General features: G+C 34.7%; 5 protein-coding genes and 1 long non-coding RNA gene across 8 annotated transcripts; 1 reads left to right on the top strand and 5 right to left on the bottom strand.

Moving 5' to 3' along the window:
* Nucleotides 1–3,826: 3,826 nt before the first annotated feature.
* Nucleotides 3,827–6,243, bottom strand: LOC111788350 (uncharacterized). Of its 2 annotated transcripts, XR_015419890.1 has the most exons (5): nt 6,024–6,242; nt 5,512–5,679; nt 4,916–5,000; nt 4,761–4,829; nt 3,827–4,237 (listed from the first exon to the last, which is right to left on the bottom strand). It is a non-coding gene; the product is annotated as an uncharacterized LOC111788350 (long non-coding RNA). The 2 variants fall into 2 exon arrangements; XR_002814146.2 differs by lacking the exon at nt 4,916–5,000 and having other exon boundaries at nt 6,024–6,243.
* Nucleotides 6,244–7,108: 865 nt separating this feature from the next.
* SRS (Seryl-tRNA synthetase) lies at nt 7,109–10,784 on the top strand. Of its 2 annotated transcripts, none has more exons than XM_023668374.2 (10): nt 7,109–7,426; nt 7,545–7,693; nt 7,905–7,998; nt 8,080–8,228; nt 8,318–8,410; nt 8,897–9,076; nt 9,408–9,574; nt 9,813–9,947; nt 10,057–10,145; nt 10,239–10,478. In XM_023668374.2, exons 1-10 carry the CDS (start codon nt 7,198–7,200, stop codon nt 10,337–10,339), a joined length of 1,386 nt encoding a protein of 461 aa, XP_023524142.2. In that variant the 5' UTR covers nt 7,109–7,197; the 3' UTR covers nt 10,340–10,478. The 2 variants fall into 2 exon arrangements, with proteins under 2 accessions (XP_023524142.2, XP_023524141.2); XM_023668373.2 differs by having other exon boundaries at nt 7,180–7,426; nt 10,057–10,150; nt 10,239–10,784.
* A 393-nt stretch (nt 10,785–11,177) lies between these two features.
* On the bottom strand, nt 11,178–15,908 carry LOC111788220 (thylakoid lumenal 29 kDa protein, chloroplastic). Its single transcript, XM_023668498.2, has 11 exons — nt 15,725–15,908; nt 15,534–15,638; nt 15,220–15,304; nt 14,924–14,958; nt 14,382–14,447; nt 14,226–14,266; nt 13,779–13,909; nt 13,375–13,481; nt 12,580–12,717; nt 11,674–11,808; nt 11,178–11,502 (listed from the first exon to the last, which is right to left on the bottom strand). Exons 1-11 carry the CDS (start codon nt 15,818–15,820, stop codon nt 11,392–11,394), a joined length of 1,050 nt encoding a protein of 349 aa, XP_023524266.1. The 5' UTR covers nt 15,821–15,908; the 3' UTR covers nt 11,178–11,391.
* A 940-nt stretch (nt 15,909–16,848) lies between these two features.
* LOC111788295 (uncharacterized) lies at nt 16,849–19,880 on the bottom strand. The gene is made up of 5 exons (XM_023668619.2): nt 19,724–19,880; nt 19,090–19,303; nt 18,422–18,510; nt 17,474–17,587; nt 16,849–17,222 (listed from the first exon to the last, which is right to left on the bottom strand). The coding sequence occupies exons 2-5, from the start codon at nt 19,277–19,279 to the stop codon at nt 17,010–17,012; spliced, it is 606 nt and encodes a 201-aa protein (XP_023524387.1). The 5' UTR covers nt 19,280–19,303; nt 19,724–19,880; the 3' UTR covers nt 16,849–17,009.
* A 1,474-nt stretch (nt 19,881–21,354) lies between these two features.
* Nucleotides 21,355–22,039, bottom strand: LOC111788316 (uncharacterized). Its single transcript, XM_023668644.2, has one exon. The coding sequence runs from the start codon at nt 22,037–22,039 to the stop codon at nt 21,560–21,562; it is 480 nt and encodes a 159-aa protein (XP_023524412.1). The 3' UTR covers nt 21,355–21,559.
* Nucleotides 22,040–24,245: 2,206 nt separating this feature from the next.
* On the bottom strand, nt 24,246–26,536 carry LOC111788337 (uncharacterized). The gene is made up of 3 exons (XM_023668667.2): nt 26,285–26,536; nt 25,699–25,763; nt 24,246–24,597 (listed from the first exon to the last, which is right to left on the bottom strand). The coding sequence occupies exons 1-3, from the start codon at nt 26,427–26,429 to the stop codon at nt 24,526–24,528; spliced, it is 282 nt and encodes a 93-aa protein (XP_023524435.1). The 5' UTR covers nt 26,430–26,536; the 3' UTR covers nt 24,246–24,525.
* Between the last annotated feature and the right edge of the window lie 1,353 nt (nt 26,537–27,889).

Genomic DNA, 27,889 nt, shown 5'->3' with positions numbered 1-27,889 from the left:
CCTTATGATATATTATTCCTTGATTCCAACCATTTATCACTTTCCAATTGTCTATTCCAATATATAGTCCTCTATTTACCACACCACCAAGTGGATATTTAGCCTTTTTGAAGTAACAATATCATCTCATTCAAAACTCCAATCTCATCATTTGAACCAAAATTCTTGTATCCAAACTTATCTTCCATCCGTTCTTTCATACATAACCATCAACAAAAAAATTCCAAGTATCGTCCAATATAAAAATCCAAGCACGCGGGTAGATGTTCGGCCAAGTTAACTGTTCTTGAGCACCAATTTAGCCATGCTTCCTTCCTCCAAAATTTCACAAACCTTTGTTGTCATCATCCCTTATTCCTTGATCCAAGTAATTTTTCGCTTTCCTATTGTCCTTCATTAATATTCGTTTGTTCTTCTAATGACTTATGACATCTTATTCCTTGATTCCAACAATTTATCACTTTCCAATTCTCTATTCCAACGCACAGAAAGAATTGTCATACTTTATTAACTTGCACCAAATTAAAGCTTATAAGACAATACTGCCTCAAACATTGTTTTTGGTCCGAAGAATGGAAAGAAACCATCAATCAAAACTTTAACTCCAATCTCATAGTTTAAACCGAAATTCTTGTATCCAAACATATCTTTCTTCCGTCCTTTCATACATAACCATAAAAAAAAAAAAAAAAAAAAAATTCAGTCCAATATAAAAATCCAAGTAGGAGAGTAGAAATTCGGCCAAGTTAACTTTTCTTTGGCACCAATGTAGCAAATCCTTTTATTCTGTGCTTTCTTCTTCTAAATTTCACAAACCTCTTTTTGTGATCCTTCTTCCATGATCCAAATATTTTTTTGCTTTTCAAGGATATCTTGATTAATATTCTCATTCTTCAAATGACTTATGATATCTCATTCCTTAATTCCTTCTTCCTTGATCCAAATAATTTTTCGCTTTCCAAGGATATCCTTGATTCCTCTTTCAAGTAAGGATATCATCTCGTTCAATTCTTCAACGAAATCCATAGAACGTTCTTATAAGAAAGTACCCAATTTCATCATTCTCATACTTTATTCACTTGCTCCAAATTAAACCTTATAGACAATGCTACCTCAAACATTATTTTTGATCCGAAGAATGGAAAGAATCATCAATCATAACTTGAACTCCAATTTCATACTTCAAACCAATATTCTTGTATCCAAACTTATTTTTCTTCCATCCTTTAATACATAACCATGAACAAAAATATTCAAAGGATCGTCCAATATAAAAATCCAAGCAAGCGAGTAGAAGTTCGGCCGAGTTAACTTTTCTTTAGCACCAATTTAGCGAATCCTTTTATTCTAGGGTTTCCTTCCTCTAAAATTCCACAAACCTCTTTGTTGTGATCCCTTATTCCTTGATCCAAATAATTCTTTTGCTTTTCAATTGTCCTTGATCAATATTTGTTCGTTCTTCTAATAACTTATGACATCTTATTCCTTGATTCCAACAATTTATCGCTTTCCAATTCTCTATTCCAACTATAACCCTCCATTTACCACACCAAGTGGATCTTTTTCTTTCTTTAATTAGGATATCATCTCATTCAATTTGTCAAAGAAACTATGAATTCTCATACTTTATTAACTTGCCCCAAATTAAAGCTTATAAGACAATGCTACCTTAAATATTATTTTCGGTCCAAAGAATGGAAAGAAACCATCAATCAAAACTTGAAATCCAATCTCATACTTAAAACCGAAATTCTTGTATCCAAACTTATCTTTCTTCCATCCTTTCATACATAACCATAAACCAAAAGAAATTCAAAGGATCGTCCATTATAAAAATCCAAGCAGAAGGGTAGAAGTTCGGCCAAGTTAACTACTCTTTGGCACCTCTTTGGCACCAATTTAGCAAATCCTTTTATTCGGGTGCTTCCTTCTTCTAAATTTCACAAACCTTCACAAACCTCTTTTTGTGATCCCTTCTAGCTTATGACATCTTATTCCATAGAACGGTAATATAAGAAAGTACCATATTTCACCATCGTCATACTTTATTCACTTGCCCCAAATTAATCCTTATAAGACAATACTATCTCAAACATTATTTTCAATCCGAGAAATGGAAAGAAATCTTGAATCATAATCATAACTTGAACTCCAATCTCATACTTTAAACCAAAATTCTTGTATCCAAACTAATCTTTCTTTTGTCCTTTCATACATAACCATAAATCAAAAGAAATTCAAGGGACCGTCCATTTTTGTCATCCCTTCTTCCTGGATCCAAAAACTTTTTCACTTTCCAAGGGTCCTTGATTCTTATGACATCTTATTCCTTGATTCCAACAATTTATCTTTTTCCATGTCTATTCCAACATAGTACTCCATTTACCACACCAAATGGATCTTTTTCCTCTTTTAAGTAAGGATATCATCTCATTCAATTTTTTAAAGAAACCCATAAAACGAATTGTCATACTTTATTAACTTGTCCCAAATTAAAGCTTATAAGACAATACTACCTCAAACATTGTTTTCGATCTGAAGAATGGAAAGAAACCATCAATCAAAACTTGGAACTCCAATCTCATACTTTAAACCAAATTCTTGTATCCAAACTTATCCTTATTCCGTACTTTCATACATAACCATCAACAAAAAATTTAAAAGATGGTCCATTATCAACTTGGTTGTCCAATCTCACACTTTTAACCCACAAATCTCATATCCAAATTTATCTTCTATCCTTCCATTACATGCATAACCATCGAACTCACAAAATCTAAGAGATTGACTAGTATCTAACTTATAAACCAAATAGAAAGTAACTTTTCTTTAGTACCAATTACCCAAATTCTTTTATTCTAGTGCTCCTTCCTTTTAACATTTCACAAACCTCTTTTTACGATCCATCCATCCACAAAAAATTTCTGATATGAATCTCCACGATAAATCATCGGCAATTCTGTATTTCCACTTTTTATGTACATAATCTTCACTTTTATCTTCTCATATGAATCTCCATGGCAAATCATTGGCAATTTCTATCTTCCCCCTTTTATGCACATAATCTTTGTTTTTATCTTCTCATATGAATCTCCATCGAAAATCACCGCCAATTCCAAGGTCTATGTGCATTATCTTAACACTTCATAAGCCTTTTGTTAATCTTTCATCAAAAGAATGGCAAGAACTCTTCAATCATTAAACTCAACAAACCTAATCTCTTATCCAAACTTACCTTCCTTCTTCCTTATATACATAACTATTAAACTCAACAAACCCAAAAGATTGTCCATTATACAGCTTATAGACCAATTCAATCCAATTTTTTATTTTGGATTTGTATTCAATACGTAGTCCTCTATCCACCATACTCCATGCTTCATATGTCTTTTTCCCTTTTAGAACATAACCTCTAGTGTTATCTTCTCATATCAATATCCATGGAAAATCGTCAACAATCCTAAGGATATATCTTTGTCTATTCTTATAAAACTTCATCCAATTTGCTGATCTTTACAATCTTTCTTTCCTCATTATCACACAAATAACGGAGGTTTCCTCACTTGCCCTAAAATAAATCTCCTTAGTTGCTTAATCATGATCTCCAATTCAAAGAATCACAAGAACTCTTTAGACAAAAAGGAATTCACCCCTTTAGATTAGGCCCTAGAGTTGTATCTTTAGTAAGGAATGACCGAGGATCAAAACCATCTCTCCTGTGGTCTTGCCCAACCTACAGGTTGTAGTTCCATGGGGGAAGAGCTTCTTCTTCATCCCCTTTTCAAGAAGAAGAGGTTGTTTTCTGCAATTTTATGGGATTCTTAGGTTGAAAGAAACCAGAGGATTTCTAAAGAGATTGGAAGACCTTGGGGTGAGGTGTAGCCTTATTACATCAACACCTAAAACACCCATAAATGTACTTAATTCATTACTCATGAACCTCTTTCAACTACATTCATTACAATCCTTTATCGTAGTTTGACCATTTACTCTTGAGACAAAAACATGACATCGGCAGCACAAGGAACATTAAAAAGGAAAAACAAAGACATAATGAAGATTAAACATAGTAACCTAACCTTATTAGGACCATAACATTGCAGTCACACATATGGTAGTTCATGATGTCAAGTAGAAAATTACTTACATGATGGAGCGTTGAAAGTAGCAACCGGAGTTGGATTCCTTGTAGAATGACCTCAATTTTATTGTCTTCATCTACATCCTCCATTTCCATCTGAAATTTTCATAACATAGTTATTAACCAAAACCTTCAGCATTAGCAAATGAAATATGAGAAATAATGTCAAACTGATGAGATATGGATAATTTGAAACCATTGAAAGTGAACATTTGGTAGAGTTTGACGTGTAAAAGCTTGTTGTTCTTAGAAATCAAATTGTATGAATAGAATAATCTAAAATAATATTGCATGATCCAAATTTGGTAGGCCAATCTATAACTTTCATGCACGGAGTTAAATAGGCACCAAATATCAACTTTGAAAATTTTGAAGAATTAAATCATTTTATTGCATATGCATAAAATATTCCAACATGGTTTATCGTGAATAATTTTATAGTGTCATTCAATTTCCAAATCCCATTCAAACATTTTTGCACCTTGTCAAGTGACCACTCGATCCTATGTAGCTTCTTTTGACCACTGGATCATTTTATTTTGTTCACTAGAATTATTTTTGGATGCTTTCTTTCATTGCCTACTAGAATGGTAAAAGTGATGTAAAAACAATGGCTCACCTCTGTGGATTGTGTGGTTATATTTTATGCACCCCTGTTTGCTACAAACTTTACATGAACCGGACCGTCCTATATCATCAATGAAAAAAATAATTATGCATTAATCTTCAATACAGACAAATCGTTCAAGTTAGACAAAGAAATGGTTAAAGTACCTTCAATATCAACAAATTGATTGCTATCAGTCTCAGAAATTGATCCAAGCACTAGTATATCTCTCATATCGTTCATGGTTGTGACCTACACGAATGTTAGCAAACCAAAAAGCTTGTTCACAAAAACTCAGTAGATGAAGAGCAAAATGAAACCTAACAAACTTCATCAATCGTAAAAACAATAACTAGTTTGAAAATCCTAAAAGTATCTTTTCCATGTTGGAAGTGTGTGCACAAATGCATATAACAACAAGATAACCTCAACCTTGGTCTCAAATGTATTGGCTAGAACTAATTAGTGCAGAAATTTAAGTAAAACACTTCACTACGTTTGAAATCACATACAAATAAAAAATAAGAGACCATCAAATCGTACTTTCCAGAACTTATGGTTTTGACAAGCAAATACTGAAAAATATAACATCACATAATCCCTGCTCTGTTTGTGCATTTGACTACAATGTTTGCTAAAGCTACAATACACAACTTCACAGCCAACAAACAATAATAAATAAATAAAAACAACAATTACTTCCCAGACACCCAAAAACATCAACAAAAAATTCAACCTTACAGCATAGGGCTTGGAATCATACCAGTCTTCCTAGCAGATGCCAAAATCCCACCGGCCACAATGACAGGACCAATTGCTTTAATTTTGCCCCAGCAATCACTTCATCGAGAGCAACTGCTGCGTTCTTCCCCTCTCTGTTGTCATATAACCAATCTCAATGACGTACAGAGTTCGCCGTCCTCCTCTGCTTCTGCCAACACATAAATTTGAATATCAGGTTCATCCCCTGGCTCCTCACGTAGAGAAGAGATAGAATATGACGAGGAATAAAACGAAGAGTCCAAGATCATAATCACGTAACCTCTGTAATCGAAAATCCCGAATCCTCCGTAATCGAAACCACGAAAAATACAAATTAGGCAAAAAAAAAAAAAAACGAAAAAAAACGAACAATCCTTTGATCAATCTCTGAATTTCTCCAATTAACCCCTAAATCGGAATAGCCGGTTGAACCCTAACAATTTCGAACTCAGAACAGAATAGTCAAGACCAAACTACTCATACAATTAAAAGGCTGAAACGAAGTTCAATTACCTCTGTTTTTCATCACCGAGACGCGGCCAAAAACTTCTTTCGATTCTGCTCTCTCTTCCTCCGATTGCCTGGTAATGATCAAACGAACACTCAAGAGGTAAGAGGCCGTTGATGGAGAACGCTGTGAGAATGTGCGGAATAAGAGAGTGACAGCGGGGGAGAAATATATATATATGCAAGCCGCGGGCGTCCGAGTGGTAACGGCTTTGAAGACCGTACTTTGACCGTGGAAAGACCGTCGGCCGATACGAACGGCTACGTGAATGAATTGATTACTTCCGTATTTTTAGGGATTTTTGGAGATTTTATTAACAATATTTTGTTTTAATTTAAAAAACGAAACAAATAATTTTCATATTTTTTTTTTAATTAAATCTCATAAAAATTACAATTTTTTGTAATTTAATTATTGGCTTTTATATATTTTTCATAAGAATTATAGGCTATTTAGGATGCCCGATTCAAATTTTTAGGCTATATTTAGTCACTAATTTTTTATTTAATAATTTATTTTTGAATTACATATCAATTTTTAAAATAATATTTTAGAAAGGGATTGAGAAAAAAAAAAAATAATAAAAAAATAATTTTCATATACTTATATATTATTTTGGTATAATATATTTTAAACATGTAACTGCCCAGATCCACCGCTAGTAGATACTGTCGGGGCTTTTCATTTCGGGCTTCCCCTCAAGGTTTTTAAAACGTGTCTGCTAGTGGAAGGTTTCCACACCCTTATAAACGTGGTTTGTTCTCCTCCCGACCAACGTGGGACATCACAATCCACCCCCTTCGGAGTCAACGTCCTCGCTGGCACTCCTTCCTTCCTCCAATCGACGTGGGATCGCCCCCAAATCCATCCTCTTTGGGGCCCATCGTCCTTACTGGCACATTGCCTCGTGTCTACCCCTTCGGAGAACGGCGAGAAGGGTGGCACATCGTCCAGAGGGGGTAGACATTGGGCAATGTGCCAATAAGGACCCTGGCCCAGACCAGTGGTCCCATAGAGGAAACTTAGTTAAATAATATTTAAATTTAAAATAATAAATAATTTTTTTAATTTATTTTCAATTCATCTCCTCATTTCTCCCTGAAGATAATTGAGGCAAGGGCAGCCATCCGCTACTTCCATACCTTCCCGCCGAGCAAAAGCTTCCGCAGAGCTCCAACAATGGGATTTCATTCCTCATTCAGCGCCACATCTTTGCAAACCCTTAAGCTCGCCGCCTTTCCGACGACTTCCCGTCTTATTTTCAGGCTACCTACCAAAACTGCTTCTCTCAATTCTCTTCATCCTTGTTTCCGTAACCGGAAACCTCCATGTCCATTGCTTGTTCGAGCTCTCTCATTTTCGGCAGTCCAAGTCGATCCTCCAACTGCAACCGCCGGAGAAGAAATCGGTATTTTCATTTTCTCATATTGTTATTTTGTTGTTAACATGGTGATTGATTACTCCAATTTACTTTGTGAGAAATGAGTGTTCGATGTTGTTATTATTCTGTTCTTGGATTGGATTAGTTGGGAAGCCTCAATGGAAAGCTTCGATAGATTTCAAGTGGATTAGGGATAACAAGGATTTGGTGGCTGCAAATATAGAGAATCGGAAGTCTGGTGCCAATTTGGAACTTGTGCTCCAACTGTATGACAAAATGCTAAATCTTCAGAAGGTTAGATTTTGATTTTTTTGATTTTTTTTTTGTTACTTTTTGTTACTTTTCTTTTCTGTAATAGTTCTTGCACCATTGTAGCTGCATTATAATGTGTATTGATATTTTCATCAAATTTTTTGTTGCTCAACTATACACGAGGACAGACTATCAAACTAGTTTTTCGCCACTTTAAATCAATGCTTAACTAATTGTTACACACAGAGATCAGGAAGTTGAGCGGCTTCGTGCTGAAAGGAACATGGTTGCAAACAAGATGAAAGGGAAGCTGGAACCATCTGAGCGACAAAAACTCATAGAGGAAGGTACATGCATTTTTCGAACACGTCATTAGCTTCATTTTCAATTTCCGTGTTATCGAATTCACTTTGGTGTTCTCTTTCCAGGAAAGAATTTGAAGGAAGGATTGGTTTCTTTGGAAGAAAACCTTCTTAAACTAACAGATCAGCTTCAACAAGAAGCACAATGCATACCAAACATCACCCATCCCGATGTTCCAATCGGAGGGGAGGACTGCTCGATAATAAGAAAGACGGTATTTCTGCTTTTCACAACTCTTTATTATATTTCCTAACCCCAATTCTTCTGGATGTTGTGTTTTATGTCCTGCATTCTCTCTTGTAGGTCGGTAGCCCAAGAGAGTTCGGTTTTTCTGTTAAAGATCATCTTGAACTTGGGAAGCAGCTAAACCTTTTTGATTTTGATGCTGCTGCTGAGGTACAATCCTTGTTCAATTTAAGATACCCAAGAGGAGTTACTAGTTCACCTTGTCATGTATATTTGGAATGTTTTACGAAGAAAGCTATTGTTTGACTTTAAATCTTCACAAAACATTCTCTCTATCTTATTTTTGGTTAATGCTTATCATTCTATGTTATAAATTGGAGGACTATCTTTAAGAGATAAATAATTTAAATTTTGAATTATCAAGCTTATAGTTTTGTTGCATGACATGATAATTACAAGTCTTTGCTTATCTTGCTATGTTCATGAGTACTAGTTTAGTTGTTCAGACCGTGTAGTTATAAATGTCCAGTTATGGCGCAAATGGAATTGTTTATCGGACTTTGCAACTTTTGTTTAGTTTGAGAAATCCAATCCATGATCTATAACTCTGCTTAGTCCTATTTCGAACTTTTATTAGTTCAATAAATTTATGGTAGTGGGAACTGCCTTATTGTAATGTTGCTGTGGCTTATACAGGTCAGTGGATCTAAGTTCTATTACCTGAAAAATGCTGCAGTAACCTTGGAGATGGGTCTAATCAGCTGGACACTCTCAGAAGTAATGAAAAGGGGCTTTACTCCTGTGATAACCCCAGAAATTGTGAGGTCCTCAGTTGTTGAGAAGTGTGGATTTCAACCTCGTGGTGAAAATACTCAGGTTTTGCAACTTTTCTCTAACCCCTTCTCGGTTTTTGTATTTTTAACGTACCATGCAGAGAAAGTTAAAGCAATAATCTCCGAGGTGTTTGACTGCTAGTTTCATCGTTTTGAGATAACTTCTCAGTCAACCTTGTATATTTTGAACTTCTATTGAGTCGTATTGAGATGCTACTTGTTTTCAAGGCCTTAGACTTAGATGTTGAGCAGAGTATAGACTTGACCATTGCAGACATGACCCAGGGAGTAAAATGTTTGAATAGAGTGAGAGGTGTCCATTATTTGGAAGAGCGTTTAGTTTCCATCTTTCCATACTCACTTGTGCTTGGCAGGTTTATTCTATTGAGGGAAGTGACCAGTGCCTCATCGGTACTGCAGAGATTCCTGTAGGGGGAATTCACATGGATTCTATCCTTGCTGAGTCTTCACTACCTTTGAAGTATGTTGCTTATTCTCATTGCTTTCGAACCGAGGCAGGTGCTGCTGGAGCCGCAACCAGGTACACGCCGACATGCTTCCTAGACTGTTTTCTTTTCTCTCAATGACTATCTTATATAATGAATCTCTTTCCTAAATCAACACCTTTAAGGCTGTGATTCCACTGTCGTTTGATAACTTCATCTCCTTATAAATGAACAACCTGTGAACCTGCGTCACATCGTTTATAGCACTCTTGTTATTACTTTTGATGTCTGTTCTCTATCAAGTGTTTGATATATAAATATAATGCTGAGCAGGGGCCTGTATCGAGTCCACCAGTTCAGCAAGGTAGAAATGTTTATATTATGTCGACCTGAAGATAGCGAGTCCTACCTCGAAGAACTCATTAGTATTGAAGAGGACCTTTTCACATCACTGGGATTGCATTTCAAGTGAGAACCTGCATTTATTTGGGTTTTAGTTATCTTTATTGTCACTGTATTGTTTGAATAACACCTGTTTTCGGTTGCCCCATTTCATTTCAATGCCTCCTCTTTGCAGGACCTTGGATATGGCTTCCGGAGATTTAGGTGCACCAGCTTATCGAAAATTTGACGTGGAGGCATGGATGCCAGGTCTAGGACGGTACGGTGAGGTACTCGTTTTTCTCCTACTCTCTGCGGTTGGGGTACGATTAGAGTTAAATTGTCTTATACTTGTACATCCTATCCTGTCCACAACAGATATCAAGTGCATCAAATTGTACCGACTACCAAAGCCGCAGATTAGGAATCCGATATCGTCCACAAGAATCGATACCGACAACTTCAAAGAAGAAGAGTAAAGGCAATCTGGCGCCCACACAGTTTGTTCACACATTGAATGCAACAGCTTGTGCAGTGCCAAGAATGATTGTTTGCTTGCTTGAGAATTATCAGCAGGAGGATGGCTCTGTGATTATTCCTGAGCCATTGAGGCCTTTCATGGGCGGACTAGAGATTATTGCTCCCACATCCACATAGCGTCCTGAGTTTCCCAAAAGTTTCAATTTTTGCAGCACACAGTCTATTTATGGTGAAAGAGTGAGGAATTGAAAGAAATTCATGCTGGCCACGGATCATCCAATAAATCTCCCATCTTAGTTCTCCCATTTCTGGTACTTAGCTAATTGGTTTCCACATTAAAATATTGAGATATGTGTAGCTTAAAATGTTTTAAGTTATTGCAGCTGATTACTACATTATATTTGACCATTTGGTTGGCTTTTAAGCACTTGACTCTTATTTACATTTTCCTTAGAGTAGTTTCTTCTAAACATAGCCGTATCTTTGACGTTGTGTGAGATCCCACATTAGTTGGGGAGAAAAACAAAACATTTTTTATAAGGGTGTGAAACCTTCTCCCTAGCATACGCGTTTTAAAAATCTTGAGGGGAAGTAAAAAAAGAAAGACCTAAAGAGGAAAATATCTACTAGTGGTGGGCTTTGCTGTTGCACGCTATCTTTGAGTAGAGTAAATTATAGAGTTCATTTCATTCGGAGTAAATAGCCCATTTCTTTGCTGTTGTATAATTTTAAATGCTCGCTCCCTTTCGGAGGGCATAGCCACAAACTAGGATATCTACTTACCGCTTAGACTTTTGACTCGTAATTATAATCTTTTTTAAGGGGGAGTCACTGCAATTCTTTGGAAAAGTCCCATTCCCTTACGAGAATGAATAGAATTGGAACGAAGTATTTTAGAAGATTACAACAAATTAAATGTTTCAAATTGTATAAACTATGGCTAATTAGCCTTCAAATCAACTTCCCATACAATTGTCGAAATGCCTGCTGTACAACCGATTACAAAAGGGATAGTAGCCATCTTCAAGTTTAATTGTCCTCTTGAAACTCGTTATAACTTGAGTTTGCTCAAATCAACTTTCTTAACTGGATAGGTATAAGCTTCGTAATTTATCTGTTGTCCCAACCTACTTATTTTTGTCAGAGTGGTAATTAGATCAACCTGGAAGTAGATCCGAGTTTGAGGATATAAGGTCAAATGAAAATATATATTAGATTCAAATATGTAAAGACTTGATTAAATTGATTGCAAAACTAGACATTCTCAAGACTGGACTTAAGTTTCATCTATTTTAATGTTGAATTGAAAAGAAATAAATAATCATGTGCTCACCTCATAATCAGTCTGGGATACTGTTTCACGGCTACGTTGATACTTTTGGACCCATGGAAGAACATCAGGATCTGAGGCTAGCAATTCCTCGATTGCTGTTTGATCAGGACCCAGAAATGCTGACAGAACAGCTAGCTGATGAAAGTTCGAATGAAGCTTTAGCATTCGATCACTTATAAAACAAACAAAACATCTAAAGATAATTTCAGCCACACATGTTTAGTCTTTTGTTTTAGTAGTTTTGTCTCTTTAACTTCAAAGCACATTAATCATCCAGTAAAAAAGGAAAACTTAGTTCATCCTCCAAGCATATAATCTATTAAGATGTGAGTTAAGTGAAAAATGATTAGAAAAGAAAGAAAAAAGCAACAATGACAAAGGATTCGGAGAATGTTTTATGAATCAAATGGCTAGATTGATTTTACAATGACTCAGATAAAAATACACTATGGAATTTGTTTGATGTGTTAAGTAATAAGAATATATTTTGACTGAAAAAACAAACACGAGACATGAAATCCCCAAGAGATGCTGCACGAACAAGAACTTAATGAAGAAAATGAAAAGAGACAAGTTTTATATTTGTTAGACCACTCAAGTACAAAAGGCAGTTTAGGTTATGGGAAGTGCATTTACCATAACGTTGAAATGTGTTTAGATTTCATCTTGCTAGACAGCATTACCATAGAGCCTAAATCTAATAATGCTCTATGATAATTATTTTGCTAGACAGCATTATTAGATTTCATAAGAATGAGCTCAAAGTCGTCCAGCATATAATTGTTTTTCATTTTATTTTACTTCTATACAGATACCAATTAAGTTTTTTGATATATATATATGGACAGATTACTACTTGTAAGGCAGCAAAGTATTTCAGATGGAACACTAAATTAAGGAACATACCTGTCGGGGACCAAATCCAATATTAGAGAACTTTTCTTTCATTTCCTGAACGCTAGCTTTCCCCCAGATGGGAACCCTTCCCTCAGGATCAGGCGCTTCAGTATCTGATCTTCCAAATTCCCTCTCAAACAAGCCCCACTGTAGGCACAAGGAAAGATTTTTGTTTGTGTTATGCCCCAAATAATAAAAATATGGAAAATGCACACCTTTTGGACACAAAGTTCATTGAGCTCTACCCTAGAGCATTTATCTGCTTATGAACAGACTGCAATTCTCAGAACAAAGTGTCTGTTCTCTTCCACTTGGATGAAGGCCAAGAAATCTCAAACAACTTATGGTGATGACTTAAACATGCTCTTCAATGGAGTTGGCACAATCTTCTGTTGGGAATAAACAGATGCAAGAAACTACTTTTCAAGATTATTTCAATAACTTTGGTACCCAGAAACATTCTTTCTGAATAACCTATTCACTCTAATACCTCTTGACAAGATCAGTTTGATTGCATGGCTTTGGTCACCTAAGAACTACTTAGTAGATTTAAGAAGAAACGTGGACTTCAAGAATCAGACACATAGAGGGTTGCCAAACCTCTAGCTGAACTGCCGAGAGATCCTCACTCTAACATCCATCCAATCATACCCACAGTGGGAGAATGGATGTTCGAGTGAGTCTATGTAAGTTTGTCAGCGGGTGACCCAGTGACACTTTTGCAGGCTCATGCATGCACTAGTTAAGTATATTTGTGGTAAACATTCAGATGTTCATGCAGCATTAGTATACAAAGAAACTAACCTGCCCGCTGGAACCATACGCAGAATATAACAATTGTCCCTTTTCTTCATTCCCACCACATTTTCTGATGGCAGAAGCTAGAAAAGTGGATTTAACGGCACTTTGTGCTGCAGTGAGAAAGTTAACTTGATCTCATTGCTATTCTTTTACTCATAAAAGGCAATAGCATTAATAGAATACAGGAATACAAATTCAGACTAGAAACAGCGTCTTACTCCAACTCATCCCCACTAGGAACTGAAAGATTCTATAATTTTAAGGGGCTTTGACACTAACAACTTAGCTAACTACCAGCATGATTCTAATTTACAAAAAATAAATAAATGCAAAGAAATAAGGGTATCAGAACGAAATTGGACGATATATGAAGTAGTTCAGAGATGGAAATTGTTAAGGTGTAAAACCTGCAAGTTGGATAAGATCTGCGTAGGAAATGGGCCCACCCTTAGAGTACGAATCTATTTCCTTCTTTGCTTCCTCTAAAAAACTCAGAGCAGCAGATAATTTCTCATTTTCAGGTCTAGAGATCTCTGAACTTCATGGCAGAAAGCATGGAAAAGAAGTTAATAGATTTACTATTGAAGTAAGTGCAAGGATTTATTTTATACAATTGAGACGCTAGTTAAATTGAACTATACTATTTATGCTTCACAGTACCATATGATGACTGAAAAGAATGTTGGAACTAAAAAACGTAGAAGGTTAATGATTCAAAACTAATAATAGAATACCATACTTGAAAATTGTTTGTGAATCATCATTGATGCAGACATGCAAAAGTCTTTTGTGAAAAGAATGTGAATCTCAATGTTTCTCTCAGAAAGAAGGAAATGGCATCTAAAATGTAGTACCTGAGGCGAATGGATCCATTTGGTCCTCCAGTTTTAGTAGCCTAAAAACTTGAAACAGATCATATTAGCATCTTCCTTCCTATCTATCAAGTTCGTTGATGCAGTAAAATCAAGCACAGTTTGTAAATTCAAAGAGAGGAAGAATTTTTGTCTGACCTTGTCGTAAGTTACAGCATCATTCAGAGCTAATGTTAAAAGGGAGGGAACGATGTCTGGATTGTTCTGAAGTAACCAGAGAACAAAAGGGAATGAATATCGCCTCAAGTGTTTGACTATAAGAGCATAGGTACTTCAATGTGCAGGCTAAAACAATTGTAGCAGTTAAAACCAAAATGTCTTGACTATGTAATAACAAGATTAAATGTAACTTCTCTTGTTCATATTTTTGGTTCAACCTTTGTTGTGTTGTAAGGCTTTGAACCTTTGACTTCAGTCGAGGTATATACCTTAAGTAGTTGAGCTACACTCAAGTTGACAAATGTACATGAATCTACTTAAAGTTTCTAGTCTAGTGATGTTGTAGGTCTTAAAGCTCAAATCTCTATAATGTTCCTTATTTCACATTAATAGCCACATGTTGAATCTTAGTTCAAATGTGCAAACCTTAACATAAGAGGATTTGTCGAGAATGTACCAAAAAAAGATGAAATCTACCAGCCTATCAGCTCGAGTCTAGTAATGGTTTATTCGATTAGTACCTTAATAGCAGTAAAAAGGGTCCCCTTGATATTTGCTGCAATCAGTAACGTAAAAGCGAAATAAGTAAAATATATAATATATTTTTTCAGTTCAACAAGTGGGGTGGAGAACATACAAACCTCCAACTTGTAGAGATAACATGCTTTATATTAGTTGAGTTATGCTTAATTTGTCGAGAGAACATGCTTTATAAGTAAATTTCTATGTTTCAACCACAAGGACATGGGTGACATTGTATAAAAAATAGAAGCAAACAGCTAAATGGAAAACAATATTGTAGATTGATATAACTTACATAAAAATTCAGATCGCTGTCTGCGCTGTATTAAATCAGCAGCAAAAGCCGGTTCCACCATATGGTCAGAGCTCACAAGTAATCCCTAAGAAGAGGTCGAAACTGGCAGAAACTCATAATCACTTCATTCTAACTCATTCAAGCTCATATACAAATGTTTGATCGTTCACTCTGTTCTTACATTATGAGTTCTAAGCAACAATCAATTGCAGTGCACTAGTCGAATTAACTCACTCGCCAAACACATTTCTCTCGGCACGGAGAAAAGAATGTAGAAATTCAGAAAAGAAAAAAAAAAAAAAAATAGCTCTCACCAAGGCAATCGTACCACCGAAACCTTGAAGAACATCTCTTCTACTAAACCGATCCTCGTTGCTAGCAATAGCATCCGTTTTGATCTGACCACAACGAACTCTCGCCTGAAATTTCACACGACAGAATCTGCAATCAGGCATCAATTACTATAAGAATGCGGTTCGCATCAACAACGAAAGCAAAGACTTACAGTGTGAAAGGGATGTGCAGTAGCGGGGGAAATGGCGGTTTGAGGAGGAAGAAGAGGAAGAAAAGAAGGCACGGAAGAGAGGAAGGAGACCGCCATTGCCGAGTGGGTAGCTGCTGAGAGCTCTCTGTAATGCGAAATGGAAGGATGAAAGAGAGAACACCGGGAAACAGGAGATTCTAAGGCGCTATATTTGTGGATACTCAGAGTTTGTGACCATATCCTGATCCACACTTGGATGCTTCCACGTGTCCTCCACGTCACTCGACGTCGGACCCACCACCCTATCATTTTATATATATATATATATATATATTGAATTTGATTTATTTATTTTAATTATTATTCTAATTTTATATTTAGTCAAACAATTGGTATGTCAAATTGTGCATTAGTATATAAAATTTAATACAAAATTTAAAATGCATTTCAAGTATATAATCAATCTGTTACTTGTTATAATAAAATATTGTAAAAAGTAATTTTAAGGATTAATGATATTTAAGTCTTTTATTTTCTCTTAATTTTAATAAAAATAAAATAAGATTTAAACCAATAAAATATAATAGTATTAAGCATTTTTGTGAGAGAAATAATAATAGCTTCCAAAAAAATAAATATTTAAGAAATTCAAGTTAAATGTTAATAAATCATAAATTAAATCAACCCTCTAATAAATCCATATAAATAAATCCATATAAAACTTGAATTTCTATTTTTAAATTTAAATTAATCTACGAGATTCTCGAGTTTAGATACTTGAGGTCGGAGAAACGACGTATGGAATGAAAATTTATCGAAGAGGAATTAATATTTATTTTGATATTTAGCAAATTAAAATGAAAAACTCCTCAATCAAACAATCAAAGCTAAAGAGAATATAGAGATAATCAAATATGATTCTAACATATTCTTAAAGTTTGATTAAGAAATTAAATATTTTTTTAATAAAGATAAAATCTATAATCAAAGAAAGAAACCAAAATTCAAATGGGCATCAATCTACCAACCGAAATCCTTTGGTTCTTCTAATACAGTCAACCCGTCTTCGGGACGTTACTAAAAAATGCAGCTACTCGATCTAAGTACCAAACTCGATGAACATATAGGAGTAATCAACAAAACGATAATCGAAAACAATGGCATACTTCTGTGATATCTCCAAAAACACAAGCTGAATTCTAATATGTTATATATATATCTTCACACCAAACAAAATTGATGGGTAAGTGCCCAGTAAAGAGATGATTAAAAGTAGGAAAATAGTGGACATTGAGAGAGGTTGGGACTAATTTCTTGTACCCCTACTACTTCTTCTTGATGTGACTTGAACCCATCCATCTTCAGCCGGAGCTGAGGCCTCTGGACGGGGCTGATTGACAGCCCTGGGTTGTTGTTGTTGTTGTTGTATGGCATCCACCATCATATCATTTCTCATGCCATCGCTTCCATTTCCACCATCATCATCATCATCTTCTTCTTCTTCATCATCACTCATAGCCTTACAATTAATCAATGCCAAGATTAGATGATAATGCCAAATCTTTGTTTTTTTTTTGTACAATGAATGAAAGATTCTCTGAAAATTGCAAGTTTTTTCACCATAAGCTATGACAATGTAGACTCAAGGAATAACAAACACTACCAAAATCACGCTATTGAATAACGAGTTCCTTCTCAACATATACTTTTTGCTTCAAAATCGAGCCACGAAAGAACCGACCGACTGGTTATGACAAAAATTCGCATTACCTGACTAACATGAGAATGAGCACCTCGTAGAAGAGGGGATTGTCTTAACCTTTCGATGGAGCTAAAGTTACCATCCACACACTCCTCATGCATGAAAATCAATTTTTCCGCTACCTGCACGATTAGGGAGAGAACATTATTTAGAGTAAATAACTCAAATCTCGAACGAGCTACATGATAGTATCATATTTTACTTCTCAGAGATGATTTTAAATATGAGATAACAAAAATCCATTAATAAGAGTAAATACTCGAATTCTGATTTTATTCGGTATCTCATTTTTTTTCTGCTTCAACCAAGTATTCTAACAAAAGAGATAGAGACCAACAAGGTGAATGTGGAGCAGGTATAAAGTGCGACTAGACAAATCTATTAGAAATTATGAACTTTTTAAGTGCTTTTCCAGTCAACTTCTGCAGAACATAGAAAATGACTACAGAGAAAATAAATTCACTTCGAGCATAGATGTAAAAGGTTATTAGATTCGAAAACTAACGAACTACATTGTGTTCCACTAGGTTGTTATTTATACCATCACCGCGTCTTCCAAGCATCTATCTTCTGAAGTTAGCCATAACAAATAGCTAAAAGTTTAATAGGATATCGAACTATTCCAACCAAAAGCATCACGCAACGAGACTCTTAAGACGTGGAAGCAAAATTTTCAAAATATCTCTAACAGAACTCAAGTTTCACAAGTCACATTGAAAACCATCCAGAATCAAATCAGGTAGAAAAGCCATTCATCAACAGTAGTTAGCCACTAGTAAACAACTAAACTCAATATACAATAAATTTATTTGATTAAGAGAATAAATTTCACCAACACAGTTCAAACAAATATTTGTATTAACTGTCTTAAACTAACGGCATGCTATTAACCTTAGTTCTGAAAAAGAGGGCTTTACTCAAAGACAAACAAGGATCGAGAGCGGTATAAAATATACCTCCTCAATGCTACCATCATCAACCTGAGTGTTCAACGAAAGCATAGTTTCATCAAGAATCATTTCTAAGTCATCGATATATAGTGTCTCTGCAAGATAAAAAAATGCAACTTTTTCAGATAGAAAAAGCAATATGAAGTATTGAAATGAGAAACGACAAAAACGTTATGCTTTCATGGTATCAAGTTCCACTACAAATCATCTATCATCTAGAAAAGTTGAAAATAATTTGAACTAAATGAATTTCTTAAAGGAAGAAAACTCAGATCATTAATTGACCAAACTGAACATCAAAGACAAAACGTCGTGATGTTAATAGAAATCATACAAATAATCTCACCCAGTGTTCTTTACAGCCCAAGGCACACAAAAGCACTATATCCGTTATAGCCCTTTTAAGGCTTAAGGCTTAAGGCTTAAAGGTAATAATTAGGCTTGAGGAGCAACGCCTCAAAAACGCTTCATTAAGGGAACGTTGCTTCTTTGAAGCAAGGCGCAAGGGCCATGCCTAGGCGCACGCCTCAGTGAGCTTTATAAGACAATGATCTCGTCATTTAATGGATTCCTTTTTTATGTTTATAGTAAAACAAAGTATTTTAATTGTTTGCAAAATTAAACAGTGCATGAAGATAGTACCAATGTTATTCAAGTGGGAGGAGCAAAATCACCTTTGTTCTGAGTAAACCATGTGAAAATATCAGAGCACAATAGTTCAACTTTACGACGAGAGTCGCGACCACCCCACTCATTGTCCACCGCCAACTGAAGAGCTGACCAACGAGATAAAACCAACCCGATACCTTCCTGGAACAATGGAAAAGCATCAGCTGGGAGAAGGCGATTTCCGCCACCTTCCATCTCTCCACCTCCGAGCGTAAAACCCTAAAACCCCAATTACCAAAGCACATATAGGTTAACAAGAGTAGTCTTCTTGCATGTATATCATGTCATTATCAAAGAAAATAACAAGGTAACAATCAAAACAAATTTTCTTCCCCTTTTAATTTCAACCAAGTGGGGAATTTCAAAAAAAAAAAAAAAAAAAAAAAAAATCGTATGCCGACAACAAGTTGCAGTGCAGAGTTCATCAATCGTACAGAAAAATTCATTCTCTCTAAAAAAAACAAGTTCACAATTGAAAATATGGTTTCATAATGTAAATTTAACGAACGCGAGAGAGAGATTTGTTGCATCATTGCTCACTTCGAATCGTTCGTGAGACGGAGGAAGATAGCAAATCCAAAACAAACATTCAAATCAGCAAAGCAAATCCTAAAAACAAACATATTATTATGAACGAACCTCGATGAAATTGAGAGCCGTGAACGAAATTGAAGGCGAGGGACGATCGAGAGAGAGCTGCGATTGGATTCAGAGAACAGTTGCAGGAGATCGGTGAGCCCTAAGCAGTAAGCACAAGCAGTTTACTTAAAGAGAAAAGTATAAAAATAATAATAAATAAATAAATCATATTGAATCGCAATATTTCGAGAATTTCATAAAATTTACCAAATTCGTTAAAATAATAATAAAAAAAATTACTATATTTTTTTTACTCATGTACAGTTATTTATTTTTTAAAATGAACATTTAATTATAAAAGAAAAAATTGTGCTCTCCAATAAAATTTTATTGGCGAATTTTTAAATTATAAATTTAGTGTCTTAACTTTTATTTTAAAAAATTAATTTTATTTTATTAAATTATAACTAATATATTAATTAATTTTTTAAAGATTTGATTTGATGGAGAACCTAAATTAAAAAATTTATTATAAAAGAATTGAAAGTTTAGAAAGGATTAAATAATTAAAGTAATTATTGTTAGACGATGGAAGTCCCACATCGGCTAATTTAAAGAATGATTATGGGTTTATAAGTGAGTAATACTAATTTTTTTGATATGAGACCTTTTGGAGAAGCTCACAGTAGAACCATAAGAGCTTATGTTCAAAGTGTACAATATCATATAAGAGTTGTGTTCATCTAACCATTATTTTTTTCTAAATATAATGCTCATGCCCTTTTAGACTTTTCTTTTGTACGGCCAACTATCGTTATTTCTTGCAAAAAATTAAAAAATAGTATCATACCTATAATCATTTCCTAAATTAGTCGATATGGGACTTTCATCAAACACCTCTCATCGAACAAAGTACGCCTTACCTCAATCGAGGCTCAACTCCTTTTTCTTTTTGGAGTTTTAGTCATTTTTTACTATGCATTTGAGGCTCACAATACTTTTGTTCGACTTTGAGGATTTTATTTACATTACTAAGTTTAGTGGAGGGCTCTAATATCATATTAGATGAACACGACTCCCCATAATGGTATGATATTATCTATTTTGAACATAAGCTATCATGGTCTTACTTTGGCCTTCCCAAAAGGTCTCACACTAATGGAAATAATATTAATTTATTATAAATTTTCGATCATTCCCTAAATTAAATGCGGGACTTTCATCCCATAGAAATAAATACGATATTATAATATATTTAAAGTTACATATAAATAAATAGAAATTTCACTATTTTTAAATGAAAGTTTTGAATCAAATATAAAGAAATTAAATTTTTTTTTTTTTTTTATGTCTAATGGAACTATTATTTATGATCTTAACATAATTATACATTTAATTAATGAGTAGATTACGAGTATGTATTGTAATTTTTCATAATAATAAATCAAATGTTTATCAACATAATAATTCATATATTCATTTTATGAATTGAATAATTATTCAATATAATTATTAAAATTTTAGCATTTAACTGTGTTCATACTTGTAGATCTCATAGAATAGCTTGATGGGTAGATGATTTTCTTTTTCCTCTTAAAATTTAAATGGGACGTTTTGAAAAATTAAAGTATTTATTTGAAGAAAGTAGAAAAAGGGAACGAATAATAATAAACAAGATTTTAAAATTTAAAAAAAACAAAAATGATTGAAGAAGGGGAATCTTAAAGCCTAAGACATCGTGGAATCGAAGCCAATTTCTTCGCTAATTCGTATGGATTATTTACATGTTTAATCAAACAAAATCTTCTCAAACCCTAACGATTCAATTGTTTCGGAACAGAAAGAAAAAACTGATGAAGAAATCACGATTCGCGTTGCGAGAGGCGATTCTGTTCATCAGCCATGCACGTTCCCCTGCACCACGGCGCTTGTTCTGGAGTGCATCAAAGCCTCCTCCAATTCCATTCTCTTCCGTCTCGGCCGATTCAGAAACCTCGACCAAAACCCTAGGTGACTCTTCTTTCCACTATCGCTATCTGTTCCTCGTCTAAATCGCGACGCAAACGCCATCGATCTACTCTTCTTATAGATCGAAGACGCCGTAGCCTTATCGTAAGGCCGATTCGGCGAAGAACAGGAAGAACAAGAGGAAACAGAGGAGTAATAAGAAGAGGAATCGGAGGAAGAAGAAGAAAGAGAATCGGAGATTTTACGCGATGAAGTAGTCGCGGAGAGGATTTGCGAGAGCTTTTCTGTCAAACAGAGGGAGCAAACGCCGGGAGATTGGCGGTGCTTGGGATGCCGTTTGCAGCAACAGCAGCGGCGATGGCGGCGGAGATCGTCGTAATCGGACTTGGATTTGTGGAGGTTCGCCATTGGAGGAGGCAGATGGAGGTTTAGGAAATGGATTTGAAATATAAAGAAGGCGGTATTGGTGAAAAGGGCAAGTGAAGCTTTATTTCATGAGCGTTCATACGAGACTTCTTTGGAATTTCTAAGAAACAGAGCGGCATGACGGTGGACAGATGGCGCCATTTCATTGGCTCACGAAACCACTGACATTATTTTGAATTCAAACTCAATTTTCAAATCTTTTGTTGCAAAAGAATTTCGATTTTTCAACTAATTAATTTATTTATTTATTTAATTACTTTTTAAAATTCTCATGCCTGACATTTCTCTACCTCTCCTACAATTCAACTAAGTTGTCTACCGTTACATCTGTTATGATATGATCGTGTTATTTACTGGCTGTTATCCAACATACCGACATGAGTCCTATGATCGTGTTACTTACTCGTTGTTTCTAACAATGAAGTCAACTCCATCATACCGACATGGGTATTTTGGTAATTTCAATCCTTTTAAGTTTTTGGATGTGGTATCGATTCATTACTATACTCGAGTTGTATTTGAACATCACACTTAACCAATTAGTTGTGAAAAACGTATTGATCTCGTTTTTTTTTTTCGTTAAGGTAATTGTATTATTTTTTCTATAATTTGAAAATTGTAAAAAAAAAATATAATACTTAAAGTAGAATTAGAATAGTCCAAACCCAAGTGGTGGAGAATTTTGGTAACAAAAATGAATAATGTATCCTTTCCGTATTATTTAATTTATTTTATTTTTAACTTTTTCTTTTTCTTTTTTTAATTCAACTTTTTCTTTTTATAATTTGAACAATTTATAATTGGATTTATTAAAATAAAAATATTATGTTTATTTCAATTAGATCATAATTTTAAAAATTTTAAATAACTTCAAGATAAATAATCTCAATACATCAAAATGAATTGTTTTCATATTGATAATTTATTTGATTTGATTTTGGGGAAAATAAATGAATTAAATGAATTTAATAATAATGAAAATGGGAATGTTTTTAAAATGCTAAAAATCAATGTCCACGTTTGCTTGTCGTGGTGGTTGTGAGACTACCGACGTGGAAAGATGACACAAAGAAGAAAGAGATTTTAAGATACTTAGTCACAATTTGAAGCAATAAAAGTCAAGTCAAACTAAAACACAACATGTTGGTTTTGGAAAAGAGGGTTTCTTGTTTCCCTTCAATAAAACGTGAAACGACGCCGTTTTGTCTTTTTTCTTTCCTCCGATGATCGTGGTGAATTCATTTGTCCTTAGTAATTAAAATTAAGGTAGGTAAGATTTTATGCATTTTGTGGTAGCCATTCTTTTCGGATCCCTAATCGTGCTAAACCTCGACATGTCTCGTTCATGACTCCTCAACACGGAGTGCTTCTATTTCTATGCAAAACCACGTACCAGAACCCACGGTAACCACTAAAACATGGTTTTACACGGTTGGATGTACGAGAAAAAAAATGGTAAAAATTAAAACTCTCTCTATAATTTTTTTTTTTGTACAGTGAAAAAAATAATATGTTTCACGTTTGCATTTTCAATTTAACAAAAACAGAGAAAAATTATGGTTAAATATTACACATATTTCAATATAAAATTTACTAGAAAATTTCAAAATTTTAAATAGGGTAAATTTATAAAATCTAATGAATTTCTAGAATTAACTAATTTAAAAATTATTAATAATCCTAAAGTAAGATTGGGAATAAATTAAGAATTACCCAACAAAATAGGACCTTTCAAATATATTTATATTTGACTACGATACTTTGAGAGAAATTCTTAGAAAGTAAATTGGCATTTTATATTTCTCCATGGTAGTTGTGACTAATGGGCAGATTCTATCTAGAAGTTTGAATAAATTGATTTTTCTTGCTATTTTTAGTACCTTTTTTTATAATTCATGTTTGATAATAATAGTTAGACATCAATATATTCTACATTTACAAGCAAGAAATCAAAATACCGACGTAGAAATCATCTCAGTCATATATATGTGATTTAAACTCGAAACGAGCTAACTCGAAAAGAATTTAACTAGTCAAGGAAGATACCGTGAACAAAGTAGCTAGATGTTCAGACCTCCCACTCCACGACATTGTTTTATGGAATAATCGAGTAATAATTAGACGGTTTAGAAAACAGTTTTTAAAAGCATTTTTTAAAATAAAAACGGTTTAGAAAACACTAAAAAAGTTGTACCAAAAGTCAATACATACCTGAAAATGTATGCAGTTGCATCCGTCAAGATCAACAATGTTGTCTTCTCTTGACATTTCAAGAATATCTTAGAAGAAAAAGCCAACCGAAACAAGAATTTGAAGCAGGAGAAGCCTGCTTTCTTCTCGAGCCAGGGCTTTATACATCATTTCCCTCAATCTCGAGTGAACGAAACCTTTAAGTTTTATCGCCTCAATTTGGACCTAATCGTCTACGATAAACATGACGTGACTGAAAAGACCACGTAACTCTTAGCTTATGATTTAGTTGATTCACCGGCTTCACTAGTCTTAGCTTCTATGTGACATTGAGATACATATGGCTTGAGCTGCAAACAAAGAACAAGTCACTCAACATTACATTGACTTCCAACAATTGAAGGGATGGAGATTAAACCATCGATTTTAAAAACGGTAATTAGTGTCTTATCCACTTAGGAAGTCAACTTCGACACAAAAGAAAGTTTTAGTTTATGGTGTTTTCTTTAAACACGAAACAAGAAATTTAAGTTCCTATATTAAAAGAACAAAGGAGATAGAATAAACAAGTGAATGAAAGTTTGAGGTACACGTTGATCCACAACAAAAGGTAACTTGAGTTTCAAATCATCAATAGCATGGAACAGTGTAACTAAAGAAAGCTCCAAGCAATGCATTCAACCAAAGGATCCTACATGGTGAAGTGCAAAGAAATTTCGGGAAAATAATTCATGCAAGTACGAGTTCCAAGTCAAGCCAAGCCTCCCCCGACCCCGGAAATCCATACAGCGAAAGAGAACATCAAACTATGCAGGTGACTGACAAACACATACCGATGAATTGGATCAAGAGTGGGATTTGGTTTTTTACTAATAGTTCAAGAACTATCATCAATCAATGACATAATTTTGAACTTTGACCTTTCCAACGAATATATACATCTAAATATGATAATGGTAGTTGACAGACCAGAATTCAGCATGAAAATTGATATTGTCGTTCATCTTGACTGTTTTAAAATTGATGCAAGTTTTACTATACAGAATCACTAAATGGAGGATCAAAGCTTCAAACGTATCAAGATGCAAGCTATTATTGCTCTATCACAATCCCAAAAAAGTTTATTCAGCAGACAGAAGTTCCTTATATCTGCTTTCTCCACAAGCATCATTAGGAACTCTTAGTCGCATTCTAAAAACAAAAACAAGTTCTAAAAATCTAAAAAAAATTAGTTTTTAAAAACTTGTTTTGTTTTTTGAATTCGGTTAAGAATTTGAATGTTTCTTTAGCAAAGATGAAAATTACGTCAAAAATTTGTTGAAAATGCGAGTATAATTTTCAAAAAACAAACAAAAACAAAGGTTATGAAACTAGGGGTAAAGAGATGGAGTTGGGAAGGGAGAGATAACCATTTCTAAATTTTACATTAAACAACGAGGAGGAAAAAGTACCTTGAAATCAGTCAAATCAGGGACGACATAGTTAGGCAGTTTCTCTGGCACCACAACGTATCCACCTGAAAGAAATTTTTAGGTTTTAAGTACAAATTTGAAACCTATAAACAGACTTCAAATCTGATATCTCATTTCTTTTCTTATTCTCGACCGAAGTCAGTAGAAGTTAGTAGAAGTTTCCATAACCATTCATACACTAAAATCTAGAATTAGAACTCACTTGCTGCTAAAATGAGTTAGCAGCAATCGGCATATAGACCAAGAGGTAAGAGGTTGGAATCTCTACCCCACATATTGTTCAATTAAAAATAAATTGGAAGCAACCTAACAATCACATCACATCTCTAGAAGCACTTGTTATCTTCCTAACACGGTCGCTAATTTAGTATAGAACTGGATCTTAACGGCACTAACTCAAACTCCTCATGCTGAATTAGTGTAGCACCAAAAGATAAATAACTTTTTTACAGTGAAATCAACTAAACATCATACTTAAATCATCGAACGTTTTCACAAAGATATAAGCATAAAACCTAAAACTATAAGAAAATCAATACAAGTGCAAGAGGAAGTCTATCCACACCTTTGCGCGTATGAAAACCAGTAGGTTTGCAATTTTTTCCCTTGTAGTAATCTCGTGGAGCTCGTTTTGACGAAAGAATGTCCAAAGATGATGTGCGCTTCCTCCTCATTGATCTTGCTAGTCCCAAAATCAGTCCCAACGCCATTTTTCCTCTCCTCCGCCTCACTCTCGAATTCGAAGACGAAGAACCTGAAATTTCTTCGGCTTACCAGATCGTTCTCTCTGCCCTCTTCTTCGATGAGCGAAGGCGGAGTTCAGACCAAATACGAGGCGAGTTAAGATTGGGCCCAGGCCCAGGCCCAATCTTATGAGCCGGGTCGGGTTGGTAGTTTCGAATTTGGTATGAAGGGAGTGGATGACAATTTCCCGGTGCTGAGGAGATTTTGTACCTCCATAAATTTTTTTTTTTATATAAATTATTTACTTATTATTATTAAAACAACATTTTTTATCGTCTAAAATAAGGTTTTATTGGATTACCATTTAATTTATGTTTTTCAAAAATACATTTTTGTAGGGTTTTCCAATAAAAAATAGTTTCGGATTAAAATACATTTTTTCACATAAATTTGTGATTTACTCTGCACTCCACTTGTCATAATCGAACTTGCGATTGTGCGGCACTCACTACTCAGCAACAGGTGAGTTAAGTCTATTTGTTCTTGCGTCGCCTACGACCAAACGACGTATGCTCGAGCCTCTGACCGCAATTCAAGAAGAAAGTTTTAGAAAACGGAAACAAAGAGTTTGGGAAGCAAGATTTGAGAATTGAAATTGGTGTTATATGGGAATGTAAGCAAAAGACAGTAACAACGACTTACTACATATAACTATCAGGTAGGGAGAAATCGCTTTTACTAACAATACTAATATCAAATTACTATAAAGACAACTATTAAATATCATGGACTAATAAATTCAAAATTGTATTTTGAAATGCCATAACATGGTTGGTTAGCAGCGAAGTGTACGTGAGTTTTGAAGATTGTTGACGAGAGTAGGGGCCAAAGTTGGCAAGTATGGCTGCTAGTAATGGTTGAGGGTTGTCGGCGGTGATAACTGTAATGCGAGGATATTTTGGTCAATTTCACGTATCGTGAAAGTCTGAGAGAGATGTTAACAACCGTATAAACTAAAAATGAGGTTATAGAAAACATCAAGGGTTAAAATGTGAAGTACACAATTCAACGATTTCGTTTGTGTTTATGTTGCCAATTCTGATGTGAATTCAACGGGTCGTCCCACCGACCCAGTTTGCTTTCTATAGTGCATGAATGAAATAAAACAAACATGAATGAATTCCATTTACATTTCCACAAAAAGGAAATTGAAGTTTTCATCTTCATTTCCCATTTGCTTTCAAAATCCCCTTTATTTCTTTCTTTCTTTCTCTCTTCCTTTTCCTTTTTTCCACCTTTATTTTGCTCTACAACTCACTCACAACCCTAAAGTTTGTCCCATTCTTTTCACAAGCCTGACTTTGTGTGAGCTTTGTCGCCTGTCACTCTCCCTCCTTTTAGCTCAAAGTCTTTCGATTGTAAACACGTCATACTCGTCCCTTCAACCTTTGGGGTGCAAATACTTTCCCCCCAAAAGCCTTAAAAG

Source organism: Cucurbita pepo, chromosome 2, assembly GCF_057944985.1.
Source record: "Cucurbita pepo subsp. pepo isolate OVF chromosome 2, ASM5794498v1, whole genome shotgun sequence".
NCBI lineage: Eukaryota > Viridiplantae > Streptophyta > Magnoliopsida > Cucurbitales > Cucurbitaceae > Cucurbita > Cucurbita pepo.
This window is presented reverse-complemented; position numbering and strand designations above follow the sequence as displayed.

Excerpts from the sequence above, each read along its gene's own strand:
- LOC111788337 (XM_023668667.2), bottom strand. The coding sequence starts at position 26,429 with ATGGCGTTGGGACTGATTTTGGGACTAGCAAGATCAATGAGGAGGAAG. Across the intron at positions 25,764-26,284 it reads TGGTTTTCATACGCGCAAAG|GTGGATACGTTGTGGTGCCA; the intron begins GTGTGGATAGAC and ends AATTTCTTTCAG. Across the intron at positions 24,598-25,698 it reads CTGATTTGACTGATTTCAAG|CTCAAGCCATATGTATCTCA; the intron begins GTACTTTTTCCT and ends CTTTGTTTGCAG.
- SRS (XM_023668373.2), top strand. The coding sequence starts at position 7,198 with ATGGGATTTCATTCCTCATTCAGCGCCACATCTTTGCAAACCCTTAAG. Across the intron at positions 9,077-9,407 it reads CTCGTGGTGAAAATACTCAG|GTTTATTCTATTGAGGGAAG; the intron begins GTTTTGCAACTT and ends TGTGCTTGGCAG. Across the intron at positions 9,948-10,056 it reads TCACTGGGATTGCATTTCAA|GACCTTGGATATGGCTTCCG; the intron begins GTGAGAACCTGC and ends TCCTCTTTGCAG.
- LOC111788316 (XM_023668644.2), bottom strand. The coding sequence starts at position 22,039 with ATGGCGAACCTCCACAAATCCAAGTCCGATTACGACGATCTCCGCCGC.
- LOC111788220 (XM_023668498.2), bottom strand. The coding sequence starts at position 15,820 with ATGGCGGTCTCCTTCCTCTCTTCCGTGCCTTCTTTTCTTCCTCTTCTT. Across the intron at positions 15,639-15,724 it reads CTGCACATCCCTTTCACACT|GCGAGAGTTCGTTGTGGTCA; the intron begins GTAAGTCTTTGC and ends GTGAAATTTCAG. Across the intron at positions 12,718-13,374 it reads CGTATGGTTCCAGCGGGCAG|TGGGGCTTGTTTGAGAGGGA; the intron begins GTTAGTTTCTTT and ends TTGTGCCTACAG.
- LOC111788295 (XM_023668619.2), bottom strand. The coding sequence starts at position 19,279 with ATGGAAGGTGGCGGAAATCGCCTTCTCCCAGCTGATGCTTTTCCATTG. Across the intron at positions 18,511-19,089 it reads ATGGTTTACTCAGAACAAAG|AGACACTATATATCGATGAC; the intron begins GTGATTTTGCTC and ends TTTATCTTGCAG. Across the intron at positions 17,223-17,473 it reads CTCATTCTCATGTTAGTCAG|GCTATGAGTGATGATGAAGA; the intron begins GTAATGCGAATT and ends ATTAATTGTAAG.